The sequence below is a fragment of the Rhinolophus sinicus genome, chromosome 16 (assembly GCF_057876585.1).
Source record: "Rhinolophus sinicus isolate RSI-liver-muscle chromosome 16, RSI-T2T, whole genome shotgun sequence".
Taxonomy (NCBI): domain Eukaryota; kingdom Metazoa; phylum Chordata; class Mammalia; order Chiroptera; family Rhinolophidae; genus Rhinolophus; species Rhinolophus sinicus.
In genome coordinates, this window is record NC_142516.1 from 11,621,529 (window position 1) to 11,643,604 (window position 22,076).

The 22,076-nt window shown below is 45.0% G+C and overlaps 1 protein-coding gene across 6 annotated transcripts in view; it reads left to right on the plus strand.

Moving 5' to 3' along the window:
* The window catches only part of TTLL11 (tubulin tyrosine ligase like 11), a 222,324-nt gene that overhangs the window by 92,296 nt on the left and 107,952 nt on the right, over positions 1–22,076 (plus strand). For all 6 annotated transcript variants that reach the window (XM_088793200.1, XM_074330956.2, XM_074330955.2 and 3 more), the window contains 2 exons: positions 6,591–6,686; positions 7,462–7,577. In XM_088793200.1, coding sequence (XP_088649326.1) covers positions 6,591–6,686; positions 7,462–7,577 — 212 coding nt within the window. The remainder of the gene's footprint in view (positions 1–6,590; positions 6,687–7,461; positions 7,578–22,076) is intronic.

A 22,076-nucleotide genomic window follows, 5' to 3' on the forward strand; every position in this document is an offset into this window, starting at 1 on the left:
CTTGACCTCTCCCTGAGCTCCACGCTGTTACAACCAACTGCCCACTTTATCTTTCTACTTGGATTCCTAGTGGGTATCTCCCAGTTGACATGTCCAAAATGAAACCCTTGATTTCTCTACCAATCCTCTTCTTCCATTGTCTTTCCTATTTCAGTAATTTAATCAGTAACTCAGACCGAAAACCTGAGTCATCCTTATTTCTTATTTTTTCCTCCTTCCCACATCCAATCCATAAAGAGCTCTTGAAAATAGACTTTAAAATACATCCTAAATATAACCACTTCCAACCAGTTCCACTGCTACCATCCCAGTCTAGGCAGCCATCACCTTGTATTTGCACCACTGCAGTAGTCTCTTAATTGATGTCCCTATTTCCACTCTTGCTGTCTATAGCCTATTTTTCTCACGGTAGCCAAAGTGATTCTTTTAAAACATGTCAGATCAAATTACTTCCCTTGTGCAAATTCTCCAACGACTTTCTCATTGCACTTAAAATCCTGGCTCCTTACCATGGCCTAAAGGTGCTGTGTGATCTGTCCATTGTCTTTCTATCTGACCTTATCTCCTCCCACTCTCCCTCTTGCTTGCTCCTTGCTGTTCTTCAAAAGTGGCCTTCCTTCTTGCTGTTTCCTCAGCTTGGAATGACTTAGCTCTTCAAATGACTTATTTGATCACTTCATTCAGTCCCTGTTCTATGTCACTTCTGGTTATGATGGAGTAAAAAACTTAACCTCCTTCTGCAAACAACTATTGTACCAGACAAAAGACATGAAATAAATGTTTCAGACTTTGAACAACAGATAGCTCAGTACTGTGATCCCTGAGGAAGAGGGGGAAAGAAACTGAAGGTAAGTCCTACAATTGCCTCTGCTTTCTGTCGGGCAATTTCTGGAACATGGGCACTGGGACGGGAAACCTAAACCCTGTGACCTCAATGCGTTGAGATGGAGATCAATGTTTGAGAGGCCGAAGTGGCTGGAATTCTGTAGGCAGAATTCTGGAAAGGAGAGAGTTAAACTATATATCTATGTACAGAATTTTAAAAGGAAATATGAGCTTCATGAAGAGAGAAATGGAAGCTATTAAAAAGGACCAAATGGAACTTCTAGAGAAGAAAATACAATTATCAAAAATGAAAATTTCACTGGATGGGATTAACAGCGGATTAGACATTGCCGAAGAAATGATCAATGAACTTGAAGACATAGCAATAGAATCTATCCAAAAGGAAACAGAGAAATGACAATGACAGGAAAAATAAATGAATAGACCATCAGTGACCTATAGTATAATATCAGGTGGTCTAACGTGTAATTGGAGTTTCCTGAGCAGAAGAGACAAAAAAAGATACAGAAAAATATTTGATGAAATGCCTCCAAATTTCCAAATTTGACAAAAGCTATAAGCCCACAATCCAAGGAGCTTAAGAAACTCCAAGTAAGATACCCACACATGCACACATCAAGTCTTATCATAATCATATTGTGGAAAACCAGTGATAAGAAAACTTAAAAGTAGCTAGAGAGAAAAAGGCACATTATGTTCAGAGGAACAAAAAGTTCTCATGAGAAACTGTGCAAGTCAGAAGACAATGGGATGACAAATGTTACCTCCTTAGAAAGTTCTTCCCTGACCATCCAATCTAAACCACCAACCCTTCCCCTCCACCCACTGCATCACACTCTATGTTCTTACCTTGCTTTAATTATTAACCTGCATGTGGTCTCTCTTTCCACTAGAATGCAAGCTCCAAGAGGGCAGATGTTAAAACATTCTTTGTCTTGGACACTGCTTTCTCCCCAATACCTAGAACAGTGCTTAATATTTAATAGGTGCTCATTAAATATTTGATAAATAAAATTGTCTTCCAGGCAAAATAGTATAAAGGCAGAGAGAAGTAAAACATCCCAGAACTATAATAGTTCAGCACAACTGGAGCCCAAGATGTGCAGTAGTGAGTGGGAGGAAATAAAGCTGGAGTGGGAGACAGGTGCCAGTCGTAGAGGAATTTGTAGGACATGCTGTGGAACTTGGACTTCGTTCTGTAGACAGGGATTTTAGGCACAGGAGTGTTAATATTCGACTTGCATTTTATAAAAATAATGTGGCCGCCCCTTGTGCCAGATGAGTTAGAGGGGAGAGTTTGAGAGCAAGGAAACAAATGGGGAAGTTATTAAAGTGGTCCAGGTACAAGATGGTGAAGACCTGATTCAGACTAAGAGCAGCAAGGGTGGGCCAGGTCGAGAAAGTTCTTTGGAGGTAGAATGTACAAGAGTTGGTGTGCAGGTTGATGAAAAGTATGCAGGAGAAAGCTTTGGCTTGTACAACTGGGTGAATAAGGAATACCGGAGGCAAAGCAGACTTTAGAGAAATGCGGTGTGTTAATTATCCTTGCTGTATAACATATTACCCCAGAACTTAGCAGCTTAATCTAATAGACATGCATTACCTCATAGTTTCTGTGGCTCAGGGATCTAGGCTTAGCTGACTGCCTCTGGCTCAGAGTCTCTCACACAGCTGCATGAACATGCTGGCTAGGACTGCAGTCATATTAAGGCTTGGCTGGGGGAAGATCCTCTTCCTCACTCACTCACATGGCTGTTGTCAGGCCTCGGGTCCTCCCCGGCTATTGTCCCACCTGGGCCTCTCCACTGGGCAGCTCACAGCATGGAGGCTGGCTTCTCTCAGAGTGAGCGAGCAAGAGAGTAAGAGGATGCATCCCAAGGTGGAAGCCACAGCTTTTTTATTACCTAATATTGGAAGTGACATCCCAAGATTCCTGCCCTATTCTGTTTGTTAGAAAGCAGTCACTAGGTGCAGCCCGTGCTCAGAAAGAAGGGATTACACAGGGCATGAACACCAGGAGGTGGGGATCACTGAGACCATGTTAGTGGATGCCCACCACAGAGAGTAAGCTTAGAAATGTTGAATTTGAAGAGGCTGGGACCTCCCAGTAGGGAATACCCTGGATGCGGATAGATGTATAGTTCTGGAACTCAGGAGAGAATCCTCTAGTTGGAATGAAGCTTGGAGCCTTTGCATGCGTTTACAATTAATAGCTCAGGGCCCTTTTCTTCCCAACTTGCTTTGGAAACTTCTAGAAGTTAGGGATGAAGGACAGATATCTTTGAATCCCCAGGGTGCCCCTCAAGTAGGATGTACACAACACAAAATTGCTGATTAAATTACTTGGAAAAGGGCAGAATATAATGTGATTGAAAAAGCTTCTCTCTCTCTCCATTTGACAATTCCTGCTTTGCCACCAAACCTGAGAGAAGTTTTCCACTTTCTAAGCTGCAGGTTTCTGGTCTGCATATAGTGGGTGTCAGACTAGATTAGTAGTTTTTAAAAATTATGTAAAGCTTTTTTCCCAGGAACCCCAGTATGTAAAATGGTAAAAGTTGATCTGATCTGGCCTCCTTGGTGCTTCCCTAGAAAAGAACCCTGTTTTGAAAAACTAAATTCCGGTTTACTGCCAGCTTTGTCATTCTGGGATTATATGACAAGATCAACTCTAAGCTCCTCTCAGTTCTGTGACTATTTATTGAGGTCCATTGGTGCTACATATTTCATTGAACTTTTTTTTAAAGATTTTATTGGGGAAGGGGAACAGGACTTTTTTCTAAGTCAAATTGTTGTCCTTTCAGTCTTAGTTGTGGAGGGCACAGCTCAGCTCCAGGTCTAGTTGTCGTTGCTAGTTGCAGGGGGCGCTGCCCACCATACTTTGCGGGACTCAAGGAATTGAACTGGCAACCTTGTGGTTGAGAGGACGCGCTCCAACCAACTGAGCCATCCGGGAGGCAGCTCAGCTCAAGGTGCCGTGTTCAATCTTAGTTGCAGGGGGCGCAGCCCACCATCCCTTGTGGGACTGGAGGAGTTAAACCGGCAACCTTTTGGTTGAGAGCCCACTGGCCCATGTGGGAATCGAACTGGCAGCCTTCGGAGTTAGAAGCATGGAGTTCTAACTGCCTGAGCCACCGGGCCGGCCTATTTCATTGAACTTTTGAAAAGGCAAACAATTTCTGTTTCCTTGAACTTGTGAAAAAAACATAATAAAGCTGACCTTCATTAAATTCTATGCATCAGGTATTGTACAAAATAGTTTCCATCACATTATCTTTATTTGATCCTGTCTCCCTTACTAGATTATAAGCTCCATGTGGGTGGGAACTTCCTTTAGTCCACTACTGTGTTTCTGAAGCTAGACTAGTTTCTGGACATAGGAAGCATTTCAGTAAATATTTTCTGAATGAATGAATGCAGGTAAGGACTGTTCTTATTCCCATGTTACAGATGAGGAAACCGGGGCTTAGAGCTGCTAAATAACTGGCCTGTAGATATACAAGTTAAAGGCAGAACTAAGATTGGAAATTACCTCCTCTGGACTCCAAAGCCACAAATGCCATTTCTTGTTGGTGATATTAGCAGGAAACTGGAAAGGGAGCCAGCATATATTGAGCACCTTCCATAAGATGAGCAGAATCCTAGGTACTTTTGGCTTCCATTATCCACTGCCCTGCAAGGTAGCCATCGTTAACCCCATTTTTTAGAGGAGGTAAGTGAGGCTCAGAGAGGCTAAGCACCACGCCTAGCATCGTTTAGCTAGCATGAGAGACTAAGCTGGGATTGCAACCCAAGTCTCTCTGACCCCAAAGCATTCCTGTACAAGACCCAACATATTCAGCTACGTGTGCACAGTGGAAAATATGCCACTGGTGGGCGCAGGTCACCGTGGCTGACGAGCAGTGCCACTGCGCTTCTCCAGCTTTCCTATAGCTTTACATTCACGAAACCACTGTGCATTGAACTGGGAAGAATCCTCCAGGCTGAGCAAGTCCAAGTCCAAACTTCTAAGATGTAGCAGAAAGTAAGCGTTGATGACTAAGGGTGATACATGTCGGTAGTGCAGCAGGCCGTGCTCTGCAGCCTCATCAGATCCCATGTCTCAGACCAGGTCTGAAGTTAGACTGATGACATCACCAGAGTCGCTTAAAGCCCTCATCACTCATATCCACTTGTCATATATTATTAAGCAGATCTATAATGCATGTAACATTTTTTACTAAGTTTCCATTCCTTTCCTTTTCATGACCAGGGAGAGAAAAATAGAGTGAGGATGACTTTTCCCAACATCTCATCCTTATTGCCCTTCTTTGAAGAATAACCTCATCTTGAATTATCCCCCAAAATGGTCATTTAGGCTCTGATTTCATTAATAAGGATGAAACTGCAGTTTAGTAATTATCATTTAACTAATGCATGTTCTATATAGACAAGTAAATGGATTTCCCCTCATCTTTTCTTCTTGAGTCCACAGAGGGGATACAGCTGCACCGTCTCCTTTTCGCTCCTTTATCCTCCACATCATTTTTTGAAACTTTGGGATTGTATCAATTATGTTCGAAGCTTTCTACCTTATCACCTCCTATAGAGATAACGCGAGTCCTCTCAAGGATCCGACGTTCTCGTAGTCCGAGTCTGAATCTAATTAGGACCTGTGATCTCGAGGACGAGGAGGCATTATCTAGGTGAAGGGTTGTTCCAGGCAGAGGGGATGAGACAGACTGGTGGCGGAGGAATTGAAAGAGTCCAGAAGGAGAGAAAGCCTCACCTGAGGTGCTGGATGCAAGAGCAGACGTCCAACAAACGGCGTTGGCGTTAGTTTGGGGTGTGTGTTGGCTTCCGGGGCACGTGGTCTGTGTGATCACAGTGCCCCATGTTCCGAAGGGCGCCAGGCCTGGTTTAATGCTCTGTTGTCACTATCGTGACTCCGTTAATACTGTTTGAACAAGCAGGGGGCTTTGCCTTTTCATCTTGTACTGGGTCCCACAGATTATGCAGCCTGTCCTGCTTGGGTGTGAAATCCAGTTCTGTCACTTACTAGCTAGGTAGTCCGAGAGAAATCCCCTGGTCTTTCTGGGACTCAGCTTCTGCCTCTATAAATGGAGAGCATAATCCCTACTTCAAATACACTGTCATGAGGATTAAATGAGATTGTGAATAGTTGGTGCCTAGTGGGTGCTTTTCCTTAGCTAAGAGGGTATATCAGAACCACCAGGGGGACTACTACGTTATTCAGAAAACATTTGCCAGAGCTCCACTCTGAAAGATTCTGACTCGTCCCAGGTGTGGGTTAGGGATGAGCAGTGGTTTTGAAAGGGGTCCTTAAGTGATACAGAGGTACAGCCGAGGTTACGAAAGGTAGCCTTGGGTTTTGAGAGCTCTAGCTAAGAAGCAACGTAATAGAGGAAAAGAAGAGGGAGAAATTGATGGGCTACTGACGGTCCTTAACATAATAAAAAACCTGTTCAAGAAGAAAGAGGTCATCATCTTATAGCACTTTCAGACGACACTAATAGTGCTGAAATGCACTGTGGGAACTCATCCCACTTGGGAGCTGCAGTCCATTTGGCCTGACAAGTACACCCAGAGGAAGAGGGGCTGTGGACAAGAGAAGCCAAGGTCAAGGCCCAGGGTGGGGGCCACGTTTGAGTTTATTTTCACTTTCCCGACCCTACTACTATCCTCAATTCCTGAAAAAGCAATTGTAACTAGAGGGAGTAATTCTGAATTATGTTTATCCTGCCCAGATTTTAGGCTTTGACATTCTTCTAATGAAAAATCTGAAGCCTATACTACTTGAAGTTAATGCAAATCCCAGCATGAGAATCGAACATGAACAAGAAGTAAGTCTTTTGAGTATCTCATTGAACATATTGTCACTCAACTGAACATTGCCACTGTCATGTTATTCACTCGGCTAAACGAGATTCAACATTCCCAGATTTGCACAGCAAAGTTCTGTCCAAGTCTAAGTAATTTCAGTTTCGTTGAACTCTGAACATAGTCTATTAATATAAGACCTATCCGACCTATGGTAATTTCCCAGCATGCCATTCTTCCAATTTTTAAGATCTGCAAATGTAGAAGCAGCTGAGCCTTTCCATCAGTTTTGACATGAACTAATTAGTTAGCCTCAGGAGATGAACTAATTGAAATTCTATGAATATGATTTAGCCATGTCGACATGCTTGAATCGCTAAGATAAATAGTACATTTCATAGTGGTGATATTTTTTTTCTCCCTGAAAAAAATGCATAAAAAAGACTGGAAGGAAATACACCCAGTACTAATAATGGGTTTTAGAGGGATGATGTGGATTCTTTTAATTTTCTTAACCCCTTTCTAATTCCCAAATTTTCTACAATGAGTGTGTATAATTTCGAGAATCAGAAAAACTACTAATTTTCCTCTTCATGTAGTTTGTTGATTTGTGAAAGGAAACTGACATTTTTAAAGTAGTAAACAGGGAGACTTTAAAATAGTCTCGCCTGTAAATTAACATAAGCAAAATCTAACAGTACAAGCACCGGAATTAGTGGGAGGATTGGATACTCATAGTCACTTGGCACCGAATCCCTGAATCTCTCCACTGTAACATGGAATTCTTACCCATTCAAGCTTTCTCCAGGCGTGTTTGAAAATGTCCCCAGCCTTGTTGATGAAGAAGTGAAAGTGGCCGTGATCAGAGATACACTGCGCCTCGTGGACCCACTTAAGAAGAGAAGAGAGAACCAGTAAGTACTTTTTGTGTCATTTATTTCTCTCTCAGCTCCGCTTCCCAGGCCCGACACAGGTAAGTTACGTTCTTAGAGCGTGTTAACATTGTGAGTGACATTTTCTTATTAAATAATCTAATCAATCATATTTTTATATTTTCATGTATGAGTATCAGCCTCCAAATATAATGACTCAATCAGGAGATGGAGACTTGTATATGAATTTCTAGCTGATTGTTCTCTGAATCTGGAAAGTCTCTTCTAAAAACCCACCTTCCGCTGGTGACAGGGTCTCCTCTCACCCACCATTGTTCACATGGTGCTTCTCTTAGAAATCCTCACGTATAGGGAGAGAATAAAACAACGGAGAAGAGGGCGACCCGTAACATGGACGTGGTAAAGACTGCTTCCTTTTCATTTTCTTTGTGATGTTTACACTCTTGCAGTACAAGCTTTTGGTTTCAACATTTGTAGCCAATTTAATGAACTTCTGGCCGTTCTGTAATAATTACAAATGTTGTAATTCCTCCTCGTCCCATCCACCCAGTGGACATCAAACTGGGATGTTGGTGGGAGAATGTGCCCTGCCCCTCCCTCCATGGAATCACCCCTGAAATGAATGACATTTCACTTGGGTGTTTTGTTTGTTTTGTTTTTTATCAAATTCCTGGCTCTCACAAAGTGTAAGAGTTGAGTAAATATCATTGTGTCGGTTTTCAGCAGAAAAGTCAAAGACAGGCATTTCAAATAGCACTCCTTGTAGCCCCGACAAATCAGAGTGACCCAAATGCTCCGAGACAGGAAGCGTTTGTCAGCTACGGTTCAAGACCGTGAGAAACGCCAACTTCCCTAAGCAAGTGTGCTTTGCAGTTTCTTCTACTGCGGCCCCTCACCAACTGGGCTCAAGCCCAAATATTGTTACAGTCACCCTCCAGTAGTGCTTCTCCCCTTGGCTGCACATTAGAACCATCTGGAGAGCTTTCAGAGACAGCACCGCGAGGGCCCCCACTTCTAGAGATGTTGATTTTAATTAGCCTTGGCTGGAAGCTGGGCCACAGACATTTTTTTAGGTTCCCTAGGTGATTCTTCTGTGCAGCCAAGGTTGAGTGCCACTGCCCTGCAGGAAATGTCGCTCTGAAGGAGTGTTTGTCATCCTCTGAGTCAGGCTGGATGGTGCCTGCTCCACTGAGTTGTCCTCCAGAGTGCTCTCCACCGTGTGAGGCACAGATTGTCGCTGTTGGCGAGACTTGACTCAGAGCGTTCACTGGTAGTTTGTATGGGCTGACCCTGCCAGATGTGGCTTCTGCCCAGTAGAGCTTCTAAGTGATGGCGTGTTATGATTCCTCTTCGTGCCACCCACCCAGTGGACGTCTTGGTGGGCTATCTGGTGAATCCTTGGGCAGCTCAAACACCATGGCCGACGGTGTCCTCCTGTGCATGCATGGAGCTGCTGTCTTTAGCCATCTCTAAGAAAAAGCAGTGGATGAATGCCGCTTGGTCAGATGAATTGCAGCACAACTCATTCCTCAAAAATCTCCTACTCTCTAATGGTTATCGATCTCACCAGTAGAGATTAGATATGGAGAGACAGTCTGGCACGGTGGGGAGATTTGGGTGGCTATGCATGCTAGCGTGGCACTGTGGCACAGCTTTTTGAAGATGACCTTGACACATTAGCATTCTGATTCCTTTGGTGGGAACAAGTACAAAAGCCGTTGTGTGGCCTGAGGCTGCTTAATTGAAGGTCTGCCACCAAAAACATGAAGAGATATAAGGATACCACTGTATTTTCACACTAAACGGTGTCGAAACACAATTAGCTTCCTTGTTCTTGTTCTTGTTTTTCTTTACCTCCACCTGGCATTCTGTATCATCCACATGAGCTGCACATCTAAAATTTAATAGCAGTGGGGCACAGGACCATTGGGAAGCGTGGAAAAGGCATTTACAACTTATGAAGTCATAAGTAGCAGTACCTTATCTTTAATTTAAAGAGCACTGACTTTTCCTTTTTTTTTTTCCACATTGATAACCAGGAACAGTTAGAAACTTCAAGAATCTGACTTCAATTCTGACATAAAAACCCTTTGATTTCACCCTTTTCTTACCTACAATATTAAGGGTATATGTTAATAGCTAAATATCATTACTGACATTTTCCCTTAATTTCATCTTTTTTTTAAATTTTTTTATTTAAAACCCAGCGGTGATTGTCCATGAAAGCACTCTGTAATCTTTAAGGTGCTTTTATATGTAAGGGATTATTATTATCATTTCGATAATCACCATGCAGAGAAAAAGGCTGAAATTATTCTCAACTCCTTTGTGTAGAAATGTTTCAGAATAACTTGAAAAAAATCACCATAGTTATGCCCACAGAAAATGCAGCGTTCCTGTGCTGAACCATATGTGTTCAAATCAGAGACCACGCCACTCTCACTGCAGAAAATGTCACTTAGACTTCTAGGCTGGAAGTTACCTTTAGAAGTGTGAGTTTCTCGTGTTTGCATAGGATCTGACCTAAACCTTTGAAAATACATGGTATGCTAGCCGTTCCCTTCAGCTCTTTAGCAAGAGAGGCGCTGAAGTATCCTGCATTAATTCCTTCTTGAGTGCAGTTTGTCAGCCAGACCCTTGAAGTGAATGGTCACTTTCCCTGAACAGAAGAAATGGAGATAGATGCCCTGACTCCTCATACCTGTAAACCACTCCGAGGAGACGCACAGGGGCATTCGAAGGGCATCAGATGCCTGCGTCCGTGTATCATGCATCTTCACACACCTCGGGGGCCTGTAGGCTGGGGTCAGTTTCGTGGTGGGACTGAAATCAGTTCTCATACCTTCTGTGAGGAGAGGAACTTGCGACTCTGCTGACCCCCATCTTGGCATAGTTGAAAGAGCTTTTTCTTGAGCTGCGGAGACTTCGATTCAAATCCTGACCTTGGGGAGGTAAGCAGAGCTATTTTAAGCCTCAGCATCCTTTTCTATAAAATGGGGATAATATCATTTCAATGACATAATGTGAAAAACTTTTACTATCTAGTAGGCACTGAGTAATGCTTAGTTTACTACTCAGCAATAACATTATCTACTCAAACATGAAGAAACAAACAAAAATTAACGCTTAGTTGCCACTTTCTTTCCTAGTATACTTACAGTAGAATTTTGAGTTTAAAACCACTGACGTATCCTAAAAGTGAACCTGCTAGATCACTGTGGACTAGGATTGACATTGAAGCTGGTTGCCAATGGAAGGTTCTGTTTTCAAGTAGCAAGATGTCACTGGCACAGGCATCTTCATTTGTTGGGTTAGGAGAAAATACCTGTGGCCCCTGAAGTAATAAAATAGCGGTCGTATAAGAACTGTTTGGAACTACAATAATGTTTTGTAATATCGAGTGACTACTGATTTTCATTCCAGGGTTCTTTGGAGGCACCGTAGGAGCATGGGAAGGGGGAGACTTGTGGGGTGGGACTCTGGAACCATCGTATATCTATACACATACATGTATGGAGGAAAAATTCACATAATATAAAATTAGCCACATAAAAGTGTACAACTCAGTGGCATTTAGTACATTCATAGTGTTGTGCGACCATCTCTAGTTCCAAAATGTTTGTCACCCCAAAAGGAACCCTGTATGTATTAAGCAGTCACTCCCCATTTCCCCCTACACCAACCTTCTGTCTGTCTTTGGATTTACCTGTTCTGGATACTTCAGATACATGGAATCATACAATATATAGTCTCTTGTGATTGGCGTCTTTCACTTAGCGTAATGCTTTTGAGCTTCACCCATGTTGTAGCATGGACCAGTACGTCATTCATTTTTATGGCCTAATAATATTCCATTATATGGATACATCACATTTTATTATCCATTTGTCACTTGATGAACATTTTGGTGGAAGCCATCTCTTTTTCAACCGGAGGGGAGCTTCAGTGATCTGTTTTGTTTTTTAGCATTGTATAGTAGACTTCATTTGAAGGGAAAGGATCTTTGCTGCTATAAGAAGTTTTTAAAACCCTTGATTTAATCCAGCACCCTTATTTTATTGATAGACCCACAGACTATTAGAATCAGAAGGGACTTTAGAAACCATCATGTCAGTCAGCTCCCTGGTCCAAGAGTCTCCCACCTAAGCATCCCTGACAAAGGAGCAGCTGTGTCCTGGCGAGGCACTGGGCGTGGCACCCGTCAGATCCGGGATGACGTCCTCAATCTCCGATCATTGCTCTATGAACTTAGCCGAGTGGCTTTGTTCTCTGATCTTGCCTATAAAATGAGGATCAAGGTATTTCCTTGGCTGGATTCTCATGGTCATCATTTGAAATGACACATATGAGAGAGCCTCATGACATCTGAGAGCATTAGGCAAATACTAATTCTTAGGGTCACCAAGTGGTCAGTCAGACTATCAAGTTATGCTGATGGTGACACATAAGTCACTGGCTCCCGAGGCAGCCTAATTAAGTTGTGAGTATAATGGTTCTGAATCGTAGAAGACAAAACTAAGATGCAGAAGGTCAGTAACTTGCCCTAAATCACAAAGCTGGTTAGAGGCAGAGCAGAAACGGGACACTGGGTTTCCTGATTTCTACCCCAGAGTTCTCTCCACTTTGCCACGTTGCTCCATTGACCTCCAGCTTCTACTTCAAATCAAAGCTAAGCTTGTAAGATAAGGGAAAAACATCAGGAAAATCAACAAAAAGTTTCCCCTTTTCTCAAGATATTTGGGCAGCTTACGTCTTCCTTTTTAAAAAATTCTATCAGAAGCAGAAGTGAGTAAATGGCTTTTCCTGATTAGTTTAAAAACAAGGTGATTCCATCCATTGATTAATTTTGGGAAGGTCAGTTTACCCCTGGGGGAGCCATTTCACTAGTATTTTTCTCTTTTTCCAGAATTATTTCTGGTAACTAGATTCCTTTCTTGGGAATCATAAGCAGAGTAATAAAAATGAAGCCAGAGATAGGTTTGGAAGATCCTGAGGGAATTTTCTTGGTGTTATGATGCCTTGTAGTGCCTGGGAGCTGGGGTGTAGACTGTTTGCCTCTTATTCCAAAGTGTGTGTTTGGAACATGCCTTATATAAGCCACACAAGCCCCTAGGCCCACAGTAACATTTTTCCATCCTCTCTCAGTTTCATTGCCTCCTATCGCCATAACAACAGATTTATTATACAGACAGGAGCCTGCCTGCCAGGGCAGCTTTTGACCTAATTCAGAGGGGTTTGTCCTCTGAAGGCTTCACTGGGAGCTCAGGCTGTACATCTTACCTTGACTCCAAGCATTGCCCTTGGGTTCTGTGCCATGTTTAGAACCAACAGATTAGGTGAATCCCCAAATTAGGTCAATTTTACATAGAATCTGGAAGAGGTGGAACATTCCAAGAGAACAGAGGTCAAGGAATCTCAGTGGCTCAGTTCTATGGCTGGCAGCTTGTTTCCTCCACCAGGGACGCCCTTCCATCCACTGTCTTCTACTTATCTAAGGAGTGTAACTCTGTCCAATCCGGGAGAGGAATATTGAAAATGCACTAACCTCTCTGCCCCTTAAATTGGTAGCATGTCCTACTGAAATTCCCTCAACACTAGGGAAGAGAAATTATGTAGATTAAATGTACCCTCATAAATGTAGAACGCCCCCTTTCTTATCAGAGAATATTGTTTTGGAAATAGACTTTCTTTCAGGAGAATCATTCGATCATCCTGCCACATGGCCTGTGTGTGCACAGCTGACATTTTGTTGAAATTCTTGAGTTTTGTTGATTTCTAAGGATTCCTTTCTGGCAAGACCCTAAAGAGCAGCACCCACTGACCCCAAGCACCTTGACGATTTCACATAAATCAGGAATTTGGGTCACAGAGAGATGAATATTTGCATATCCGTTTGCATTTCACTTATACCATGTGTAGATTAGAGAAAGAGGTATTGGTTATTTAGAGTGTTTATTGAGCATTTACTGTGTGCCAGGGAGAAGACTACAGAAGTGAATTAGCTCACAGGCCATAGGAGAGGCAAGACCCACACATGAACATAAGGTAGAAAGTGTGAAGTGCCCCAAACATAAAGACAAACTGCCAAAGGAGGAAAATGTAGGAAAGGTAATTTCCTGAAGAGTTTTTAAAAAAGAAAACAATGGCCAAGGAGGAGGTGGCACTTGAGGTGAGGTTTAAAGCGTGAGTAGCATTCGAAACACTGAAATGGATGGATGGTCATGCCTGCTGGAGGAAACAGAGGCACGGGGCTGTGCTGGGGAAACGTAAGGAGTTTATGTGAGCTGGATACAGATGCATCAGGTGGAGAGGAGGGACCACCGGGGAGGCGGATGGGGACCCAGAGGCCAGAGGTGATGTCTTGAATAATGTCAAGCTAAGGAAATCAGAGCTTGTTTTCAACCTGCAGTACCTGGAGGCTTCAAGGGGGCCTGTGAGCCCGAAACTACACAATATTTGTGTATGTGTGTGTTTTTCCTGGAGAAAAGGCCAGAAATTTTATCATATCTTCAAAACAGTAAGAACCCAACAGTCCTATTACCCTACAGGGAGCTGAAGCAATTTGTCCAAGGTTGGGGTGTCATGGCTTCAAGATACACTGTGCCCTCCGCACTTCGAAGGGTCTCACATTTCCGATGGCAGGCAGCAAACTAGAAAAATGTGCGTGCATTTTTAAATAAGAACAGACAGGAAATGACTAATGATAAGTGCATTATGTTATGTGGAAGAAATAAACCCAGACAACTGTCCTCCACTTGAAAATGTTTAAGCGTTAAGTCAGAAGTAACCAGTAAAGCCTCTTTTGCATGAAGTTTGTGGAACAGGAACCATTTCCAAGACTTAAATGGGGAAGGTGGAATTTCCTGAGCTGATTGAGAGTATCATTTCAGAGACCATTAGACAGGAGCCAAGCCCCTCGGCTGGCAGGCAGGCCGCTCTCCCTCACGACCAAGCGGGGAGCAGATGGGAAAGTAGATGAGCATATGGCCAGTCAGTCGTTGTTCTGGGGAAATGGCAGTGTGGAATTCTGTGTGGGCCCTTCTAGAGTCATTCCAGGTAGTGATGGGGTAGCAAATGTATTTGGAAATTTCCTTACGAGTTGTTCCAGTGAGCCTGAAATGTTCGCATGCTTTCAGATCAGGAGTGTTGGCTTTTTGGAAGGAGGTAATATGGGCTCCGGAGACCAAGGTTTTGGTATCAGCTCTACTTGACCTCGGATTAGTCATTATACTTTGCTGAGCCTGGTTTCCTCATCAGAGAAAAAGTGGGGGTGGGGGAATTAGAGTTGCTACTGTGCCTCTTTCATAAGGAACTGTTTCTCGAGTGCTTACTGGGCATGGCACATTGCTGTTTACATTTAGTCTCATTTTGGCCTCACAATAGCCATGTGAGCAGCAGGGGCTATTATTACTCTGTTTATAGATGAAAACACTGACACTTGGAAAGGTTGAGTGACATGCCCAAGACCACACCACTTATAAGCAACAGATAGAGATTCAAAGTCGGGTCTGTTGAGTTCTTGCCCTGAGAGAGAATGGATGCGAAAGTATTTAGCCCACCACAGAGATATGTGTCGAGAAGGTGTCATTATTACCTGGCTGGGTTCCCACCTTCATTCTCAACTTCGGGGCAGGGGCTCATCTCTTTATTGCCAAGCACTGAACATGAGTAGGTGCCTATGGGTGATTGATTACCTCCCGTGAGGAAGCTCTGTGGCCAGCGAGGTCACCACTTCATTTTCAATAATCTTCAAAACCAGAATGAATAAAATGCAAGCCAATGAGCCGAGAACACCAACTTAAAGCAGATGTACCCATGAGACAAAAGAGAACAGTAGCAGACAGAAAATTATTCATGTGCAGTTGTGCGTCCCAGGCTGGGAACATTCTGAAGGTTCAGGAGAAGGCAAGGTGAGCCAAGGAGTCGGTCAAACCATATGTCATCACTAATATGAGACTGTTTTGGGATCTACAGGAATGGCAGTTTCATATGGTTCACCTTAAGAGCCGTCCTGGAGTAGTAGGCAGGCTTCTTGGAGGAGGCGGGGCTTACATTAGCTTGGGCTTGGTCTGGTGAGAAAGTGTGGCAGGTTTGGGGCAGGAAGCTGGGAGGCGGGGTTAGCAGGGTTGGGGAGCTCCATGACAGGCCAGGAGTGCCAGCCATGCTTCCAGTCGGGTGCTTTGGGGCTGTAGGGGACAATTGTTCCTTCTCTGCTACACACTTATTACATCTTTTCCCATGTAAAAGGCATGTGGTTCTTGTAGAAAAATTGGAAAATACTGAGAAGTGCATAGCATGAAATAAAAGTCTTCTTCCGATTCAACCACCGGAATTAACCTTTATTAACTTTTTTAATTCATAAAAATAGTATAATTTTCTTCTGTCTATACTGTTTTAGAGTTGAGGCCATACAAGCGATATAATTTTTGTATGCTGTTTTTATTTTTCTCCATTTTATGTGCCAGTAATTTCCCCTTCTTATTAACAACTCTGTAAACATCATTTGCATCAAAGGCTGGGCCAGAGTCTTCTCCATATTAGTGAACGTTTAGTTTATTTCCAGAATCTTGTGCTTAAAGCTGTGTGTGCAATTTTGAATGTTGTCTTAGGCTGTCGAGAGCCCGTGAGGAAGCAGGACTGGACATGCACTCATGTTTTTAACGCACAGGGGGGCGAGCAGAGTGGGTTAGAACAGGGGTCCTGGAGTCGGGTGCTTTGGGGTGAATCCTGGCACTGCCATCACAGCCATAAACAGTACAGTTTCCTCCCTTCTCTGTACTTTGGTTTCTTCATCCAGAAAAAGGAGTTTGCAGTTGGACGTTTTTAAACCTGCAAAGCATTGAGAAGTTCTTAGATTGGAGGAAGGGAAAAATGCTGCTTATTCCTAAGAGAATAATTATTGTGGGAAATGTCCAATATATATTTAAATAAATCAAACAATATATGTAACCTGGCGACTTTTCCTTTTTAAGGAAAAAAAATGTGAAGGCAGAGGTGTGAAAGTAAGTGGGAAGGAAGCTCTGACAGTGACAGGTTAATCTTTGGCTGTGAGGATGAGTTTGATTTCCCTCTAATTATCTGCTAGATTAAAAGAAATGAAAGATCAAAATTAAAGCCAGTTCTTAGCAATCATTTGAAAGCTCTTGGTTATTACACCACGTGGTGGGCATTATTCTCCAGCTGCTTTCTTTCCTTTTCTTTTTACACAATTTCCATCCTTTCCCTCTCTTGTGGCGGTGTAAGCCCGGGCCACTCTCCTTCCGGAGGCTAACGTGAGGGGGTGTGAAGAGGGTGGGATCTGAACAGTTCAGAGTGGGAGGATCTGCCCCAAGCTCACCCTCCCTGGGCGCTCATGTCACTAGTGGGGATCAGCAGCCTTCCTTGTCTCGCTGTGGACCTGGCTTTTCAGCGTGTGCGCTTCCTGCCGAGGCGGATGTCTTCATTTGCTGAGAGGATGGCTGTCTTCCCCGAGACTGCCCATGCCTCTGCGGCACCAGAGGTCAGCCTGGAGAAGCTGCTGACACAGGCACGAGTGAATGTACGTGTGCATGCACGAACGAATGAGCATCAGGTGTGGGCCCTGTGCTGGCGGCTGGGGCAGGCGTGAGGTGCAGGATGCAGTGGGGCACCGGCAGCAAGGTGAGCAGGAGGGAGGCAGTGAGAGGGGCCCAGGCAGGGAAAGCAAGCAGCCACGAAGGTCGCGAGGCAGTACAGAACGTGGGCTCTCCAAGCACAGAGAGAACTCTGGCTGTGTGGTTCATAGGCGCTCCAAGCTGGAAGCAATCGAACAATCCACCGACAGAAGAACGCACTAATCGTGGCTACTCACTCTCCGGAATACTACATGTTATGGAATGCACGAACCGTAGCTCCGGACATTGGTAGGAATGTTGAACAAAAGACGCAGGTCACAGAAGAATATCTGCAGAATGCTTCCAATGAAATAGAATTCATAACAGGCAAAACAAAACTGTATTTTGTAGAGATGTAACCCTAAGTGGCAAAAATAGGAAGCAAAGCAAAGCATGATGAGAGATCAGACAGTTTAAGGCAGCGACTTCTGCACAGGGATGGGGAGAGGGAGATGTGGCCTGACAGGGACACAGGTGGGCGGGTGAGATCCTAGCTGTGCTCTATTTCTTAATCTGGTGGTGGCTGCGTAAATATTAGAGTTATTCTTTAAACGTATGCATCTGTTTTCCGCACTATTCTGTATGTGTGACATATCACGATTTTACAGGTAAAATAAAATACTATAATTTTGCCAGCCTGGCAGTATTATAGCGAGTAAGCAAGGGAGGGTGTCAGATGCTGCAGGATCTAATGGGTCAGGCCAAGCGTTAGGCTTTTCATCCTGAAAGCAATGGACCAGCTTTAAACAGCAGGGCGGTATGATGAGATTTGTGTTTCAAAAAGATCACTTAGGCTGCAGCATGAAAACCAAACTGGAGTGAGGCAAGGGTGGCTGTGGGGGCCGCAAGGACGTCTGAGAGGTGGTGGCGGTGTGGAGAAGATGGCAATGGCTGGAAGGAAGAGAGGTGTTGCCTTCAAGAGGTATATGCGAGGATGAGTGGATGGGACGTGGGGCTGCTTTGGATGTGAGACGTGAGCGTGGAGGAGGAGTCAAGAAAGGGGCCGGTTTAGCAGCTGGGTGGCTATTGGTGCCAAGGAGCCCTGGGGACACAAGACAAGGTCATGAGACTCCCAGGTATACTGTCTACGACGTAGTTGGGTGCACAGGCCAGGGTGCATGAGGGGATGGGGCCCATCATGGGAACAAATGTCCCCTCGAGTAGACTGATTCCTCCACATGGCCAGACCTGACACCGTGTTGTCAAGTGATTGAGGGGAAGCCATGGTGAAGCAGGGTGAGCCGGCGCAAGAGGGCTGAGGTCAGATCCTGGCTCTGCCCCTCTTTCGGGCACATTCTTTTGCCGTTCCCAGTGGTTACTCTGCAGCAGATGCTCATGGGGCCCACCTGCCCGCTGGCTCAGTTGCCGGGCCCAGAACCCTTCTGTCTTCAAGGCACCTTTTGCATTTCATCATCTTCTCTTAATTGATTAGGTTGGTGCAAAAGTAATTGCGGTTTTTGCAATTTTTTTTATTTTTATTTTTTTTATTTTTATTTTTATTTTTTTACCTTTTAAAGCGCAGTTACAGTTACTTAGTGTTTGGAGTTGTGCAGGTGCCTGGGTGTGCTTCACAGGCACTTGGCCCGTGCCAGGCAGGAGGTGTGGTGGAGGAACTAAACTCGTGAAGCAAGCAGGAAGGAATTCTCCACGGCACCTGCTTCAGGGGTTTCCCCGGTCAGCCCCCCCCCCCAGCCCCCCCACACCTGTGCAGTGCTCTGCAGTTCAGAATCATTTCAAAGCCAGTGGTCTGAAATAATACACATGCAGCTATACCAGATAGGCAGGAGTGAGTGATCGCTCCCATTTTACAGGCAAGGAAAGCAAGACTCGGAGAGAGAGTTCGGGGAATGTTGACCTGGGTGTGTCAGTCCACTAGCCAAGGCCTCAGGGGGGCTATGCTTCTGCCCGCCATGACCACTTGGAGATACTGTGAGGGAGAGTGCCCGGAGTCCGTCCTCAGAGGCCTGATGAGGAAGTGGGACCGGATGTCCTCTGCTACAAGGAAAGGGTGACGGAGAATAAAAGACCCCCCCCCAGGCGATTTTTACCATTTTTAACTTAAAAGGTTGTAATGTGGGAGAGGGGATCAACTCTCTGCAGGCCTCCGTGAGCAGCACAAGGAAACATGACTGAAATTTGCAGAGAGATTGAAGCTCAAGGAAAGAAGAAAAAAAAAAACGTACTTTGCCTGAGATATTAAAGGTTGGGTCAAAAGAGTAGTGAGTTCCATGTAGCTGGAAGTATTCAAGTCGAGACTAAATGGCCACATGTAGGGAAGGAGCGCCAGCTCTGGGATCAGTTCCTGGTCCTGGTTTTGTTCCCGGTTCCTTGGGCCAGTCATCTAACCTCTCGCAGTCCCGGTTTCCTCGTCTGCACAATGCGATAATGGTGCACGTGGGCTGTGAGGCTCAGCTAGGAACCAAAGCAGATCTCTGGGCACACTCACTCCACAAGTATCTCTTGAGTTCCTACTTAAGACATGACATCTGTCATCTGGTTTAGTTGTTACCAGTCTGCATGCAGTCCTGCCCCTAACGTGTGGGAAGAAAGAGAACACATTGAGGTCCCAGCCTCTTGCGAACCCCTCCTGTCCCCACTCCTGACTCCCTTCATCACTGCACAGGGTGGGGAGATTCCCCAGTTCACACACCCAAGCCCAGTGCACACCACACCTCAGTCTAGGGGGATCATACCAGAAGCACCATACACCCTTGGGAAGATGGACTCCAGCCATTGAGGTGGGGACTTAAGAGTCATGGGTACCCAGAATGGGTGTCCAGAGGGCAAGGGACATGGGCCCCATGTGGGCATGTGTCCTTGTCCTGAAGGAGTCCTTGCCCCATGGGCAGGAGGCTGCCAGAGTTGGGCTGAAGCAGTATCCTCTCAAGTGCTAAGCCCAGGGCAGGGCCCAGTTGCCAGGTCTAAGTGCAGTATTTTCTGCAAGATTCTTAAGTGGTGCTGCTGAGTTATCTGTGTATGCTGGGCCGTGAGCCATTCTGGGGCCTCAGTGGCAGGCTGAGAGCAAAGGGACAAAGTCAGGAAACAGGGCCAGCAACACAAACTATGATCTGGGTCAGGGATGTTATTTCTTTCCATGGCAGTGGAGGGACTCTGTCGGCAGGGTGTTACCCTAAGAGTCCCCAGGGGGTGGCAGAATGAGCTTCCTGATTCTGGGCTATTGAGAGAACTGAGAACACAAGTGCCTCCCCTGGGGTGGTAGAGAGAGTGACAAGGACAGGGTCCCCGCCATCTAGCCTGGAGTTTCAGGTAGAACTGCAGCCCAATTAGAAGAGCTAGCATGGCGGCCGGGATGGCACAGCTGGCATCAGACTCTGGCTTTGAGTCAGCAAGACCACCCCAGGTCCCCTCCGATTGCTGCTTTGGCATCTGCTAGCATCCTTCCTGCTGAGGCCAGTACAGACTCTGGGCTGGATGGAGGCGAAGTCCTTAGAGCCTGCAGCTGAGTAGGGGCAGAGGGGCGAGGCGGCGCAGGTGGTGGATGGGCAGCTCCCAAACTTCAGTGGGGCATCCGAATCAGCTGAGGTTTGTTAAAGCCCAGATTGCGGCATTCCACCCCAGAGTTCTGATCATTAGCATTTCTAACAGGGTCCCAGGGGACAAAATGCTGCTGGTCCAGGCACAACGCAACACTTTGAGAACCACTTGCCCGCCAGCCCCAGTCCTTGTGTCTGTCCCAACCCACCTGAGGACTCAGCCCCTTGGGGGTGTTGGCACTGTGCTGTCACTGGGGTGGTCAGTAGGACTCATCCTCATGCACAAGAGATGGCCAGTGAAGGAGGCCACTGGAGGGGGTTTGCCGGTAACCCCGAGAACAAGACGCTCCAGTTTTACATAACTACTCATAGGTGTCGCGTATTTTGCATGTGACCACAGAGCTGAAAAGGCAAAACGGCCACATTATAAATTCACGTTTTCATTAATCTGTTTCCTTTCCTTGCCTTTCTGTGCACGTTTCTTAAGACAAGTGAAATATTAAATGATTGTAAAATCTAATCTTTAAGGCACAATCAAACCCTTTTAAAACAATTCTTCTAATGAGGGAAAATGTTGCAGGTTTTTTTGTCTGCATCTCTCCCAGCTGGTTTGCAGGCAAAGTCCTCAATGCATCCTTAATTTTGACTCAGACTTTCTCTACAGCAGAACAAGTGGTGGGGAAAATTTGTTCTCTAGGCAACAGCAACATTTCTGTCTCATTTGTTTGGTTTTCCGCTGTAACATGACAGCTTGTGGGGCTTCTAAGAACGCAGCGTTCATGATCAGTAAATACATCGGGTTGCAGATTTCAGCCATTTAATTACTGACGATGGGAATACTACCTTGCTGCATGAATATTTTAAACTGGAACAAGAGGCAAATTGCATGTCGCTCCCCAATTTCACTGTAGTTCTGAAAGACTTCAGATTTCAGCATCATCTGACTATCCCATGCTGTGAGCAATGTTTTTCTTCAGGGAATTTGGTAGCAGAGTTACTTTGTTCCAAGCCAGGGGCAAGTCCAAGACATTTACAGGAAACAGGTCATCTTAGTACCATTTAGTTTGTCCTTGCATCTATAAATCTCCTCACTGGAAATGGAACCTAAACCAATACTTTTTTTAAAAAATAAATTTTATTGGGAAATATTGGGGGACAGTGTGTTTCTCCAGGGTCCATCAGCTCCAAGTCGTTGTCCTTCAATGTAGTTGTGGAGGGCGCATCTCAGCTCTAAGCCTAGTTGCCGTTTTCAATCTTTAGTTGCAGGGAGCGCAGCCCACCACCCCGTGCGGGAATTGAGCTCGCGCTCTAACCAACTGAGCTATCTGGCTGCCCCTCCGGAAGCTCAGCAGCAGCATGTTGTTTTCAATCTAGTTGTGGAGGGCGCAGCTCAC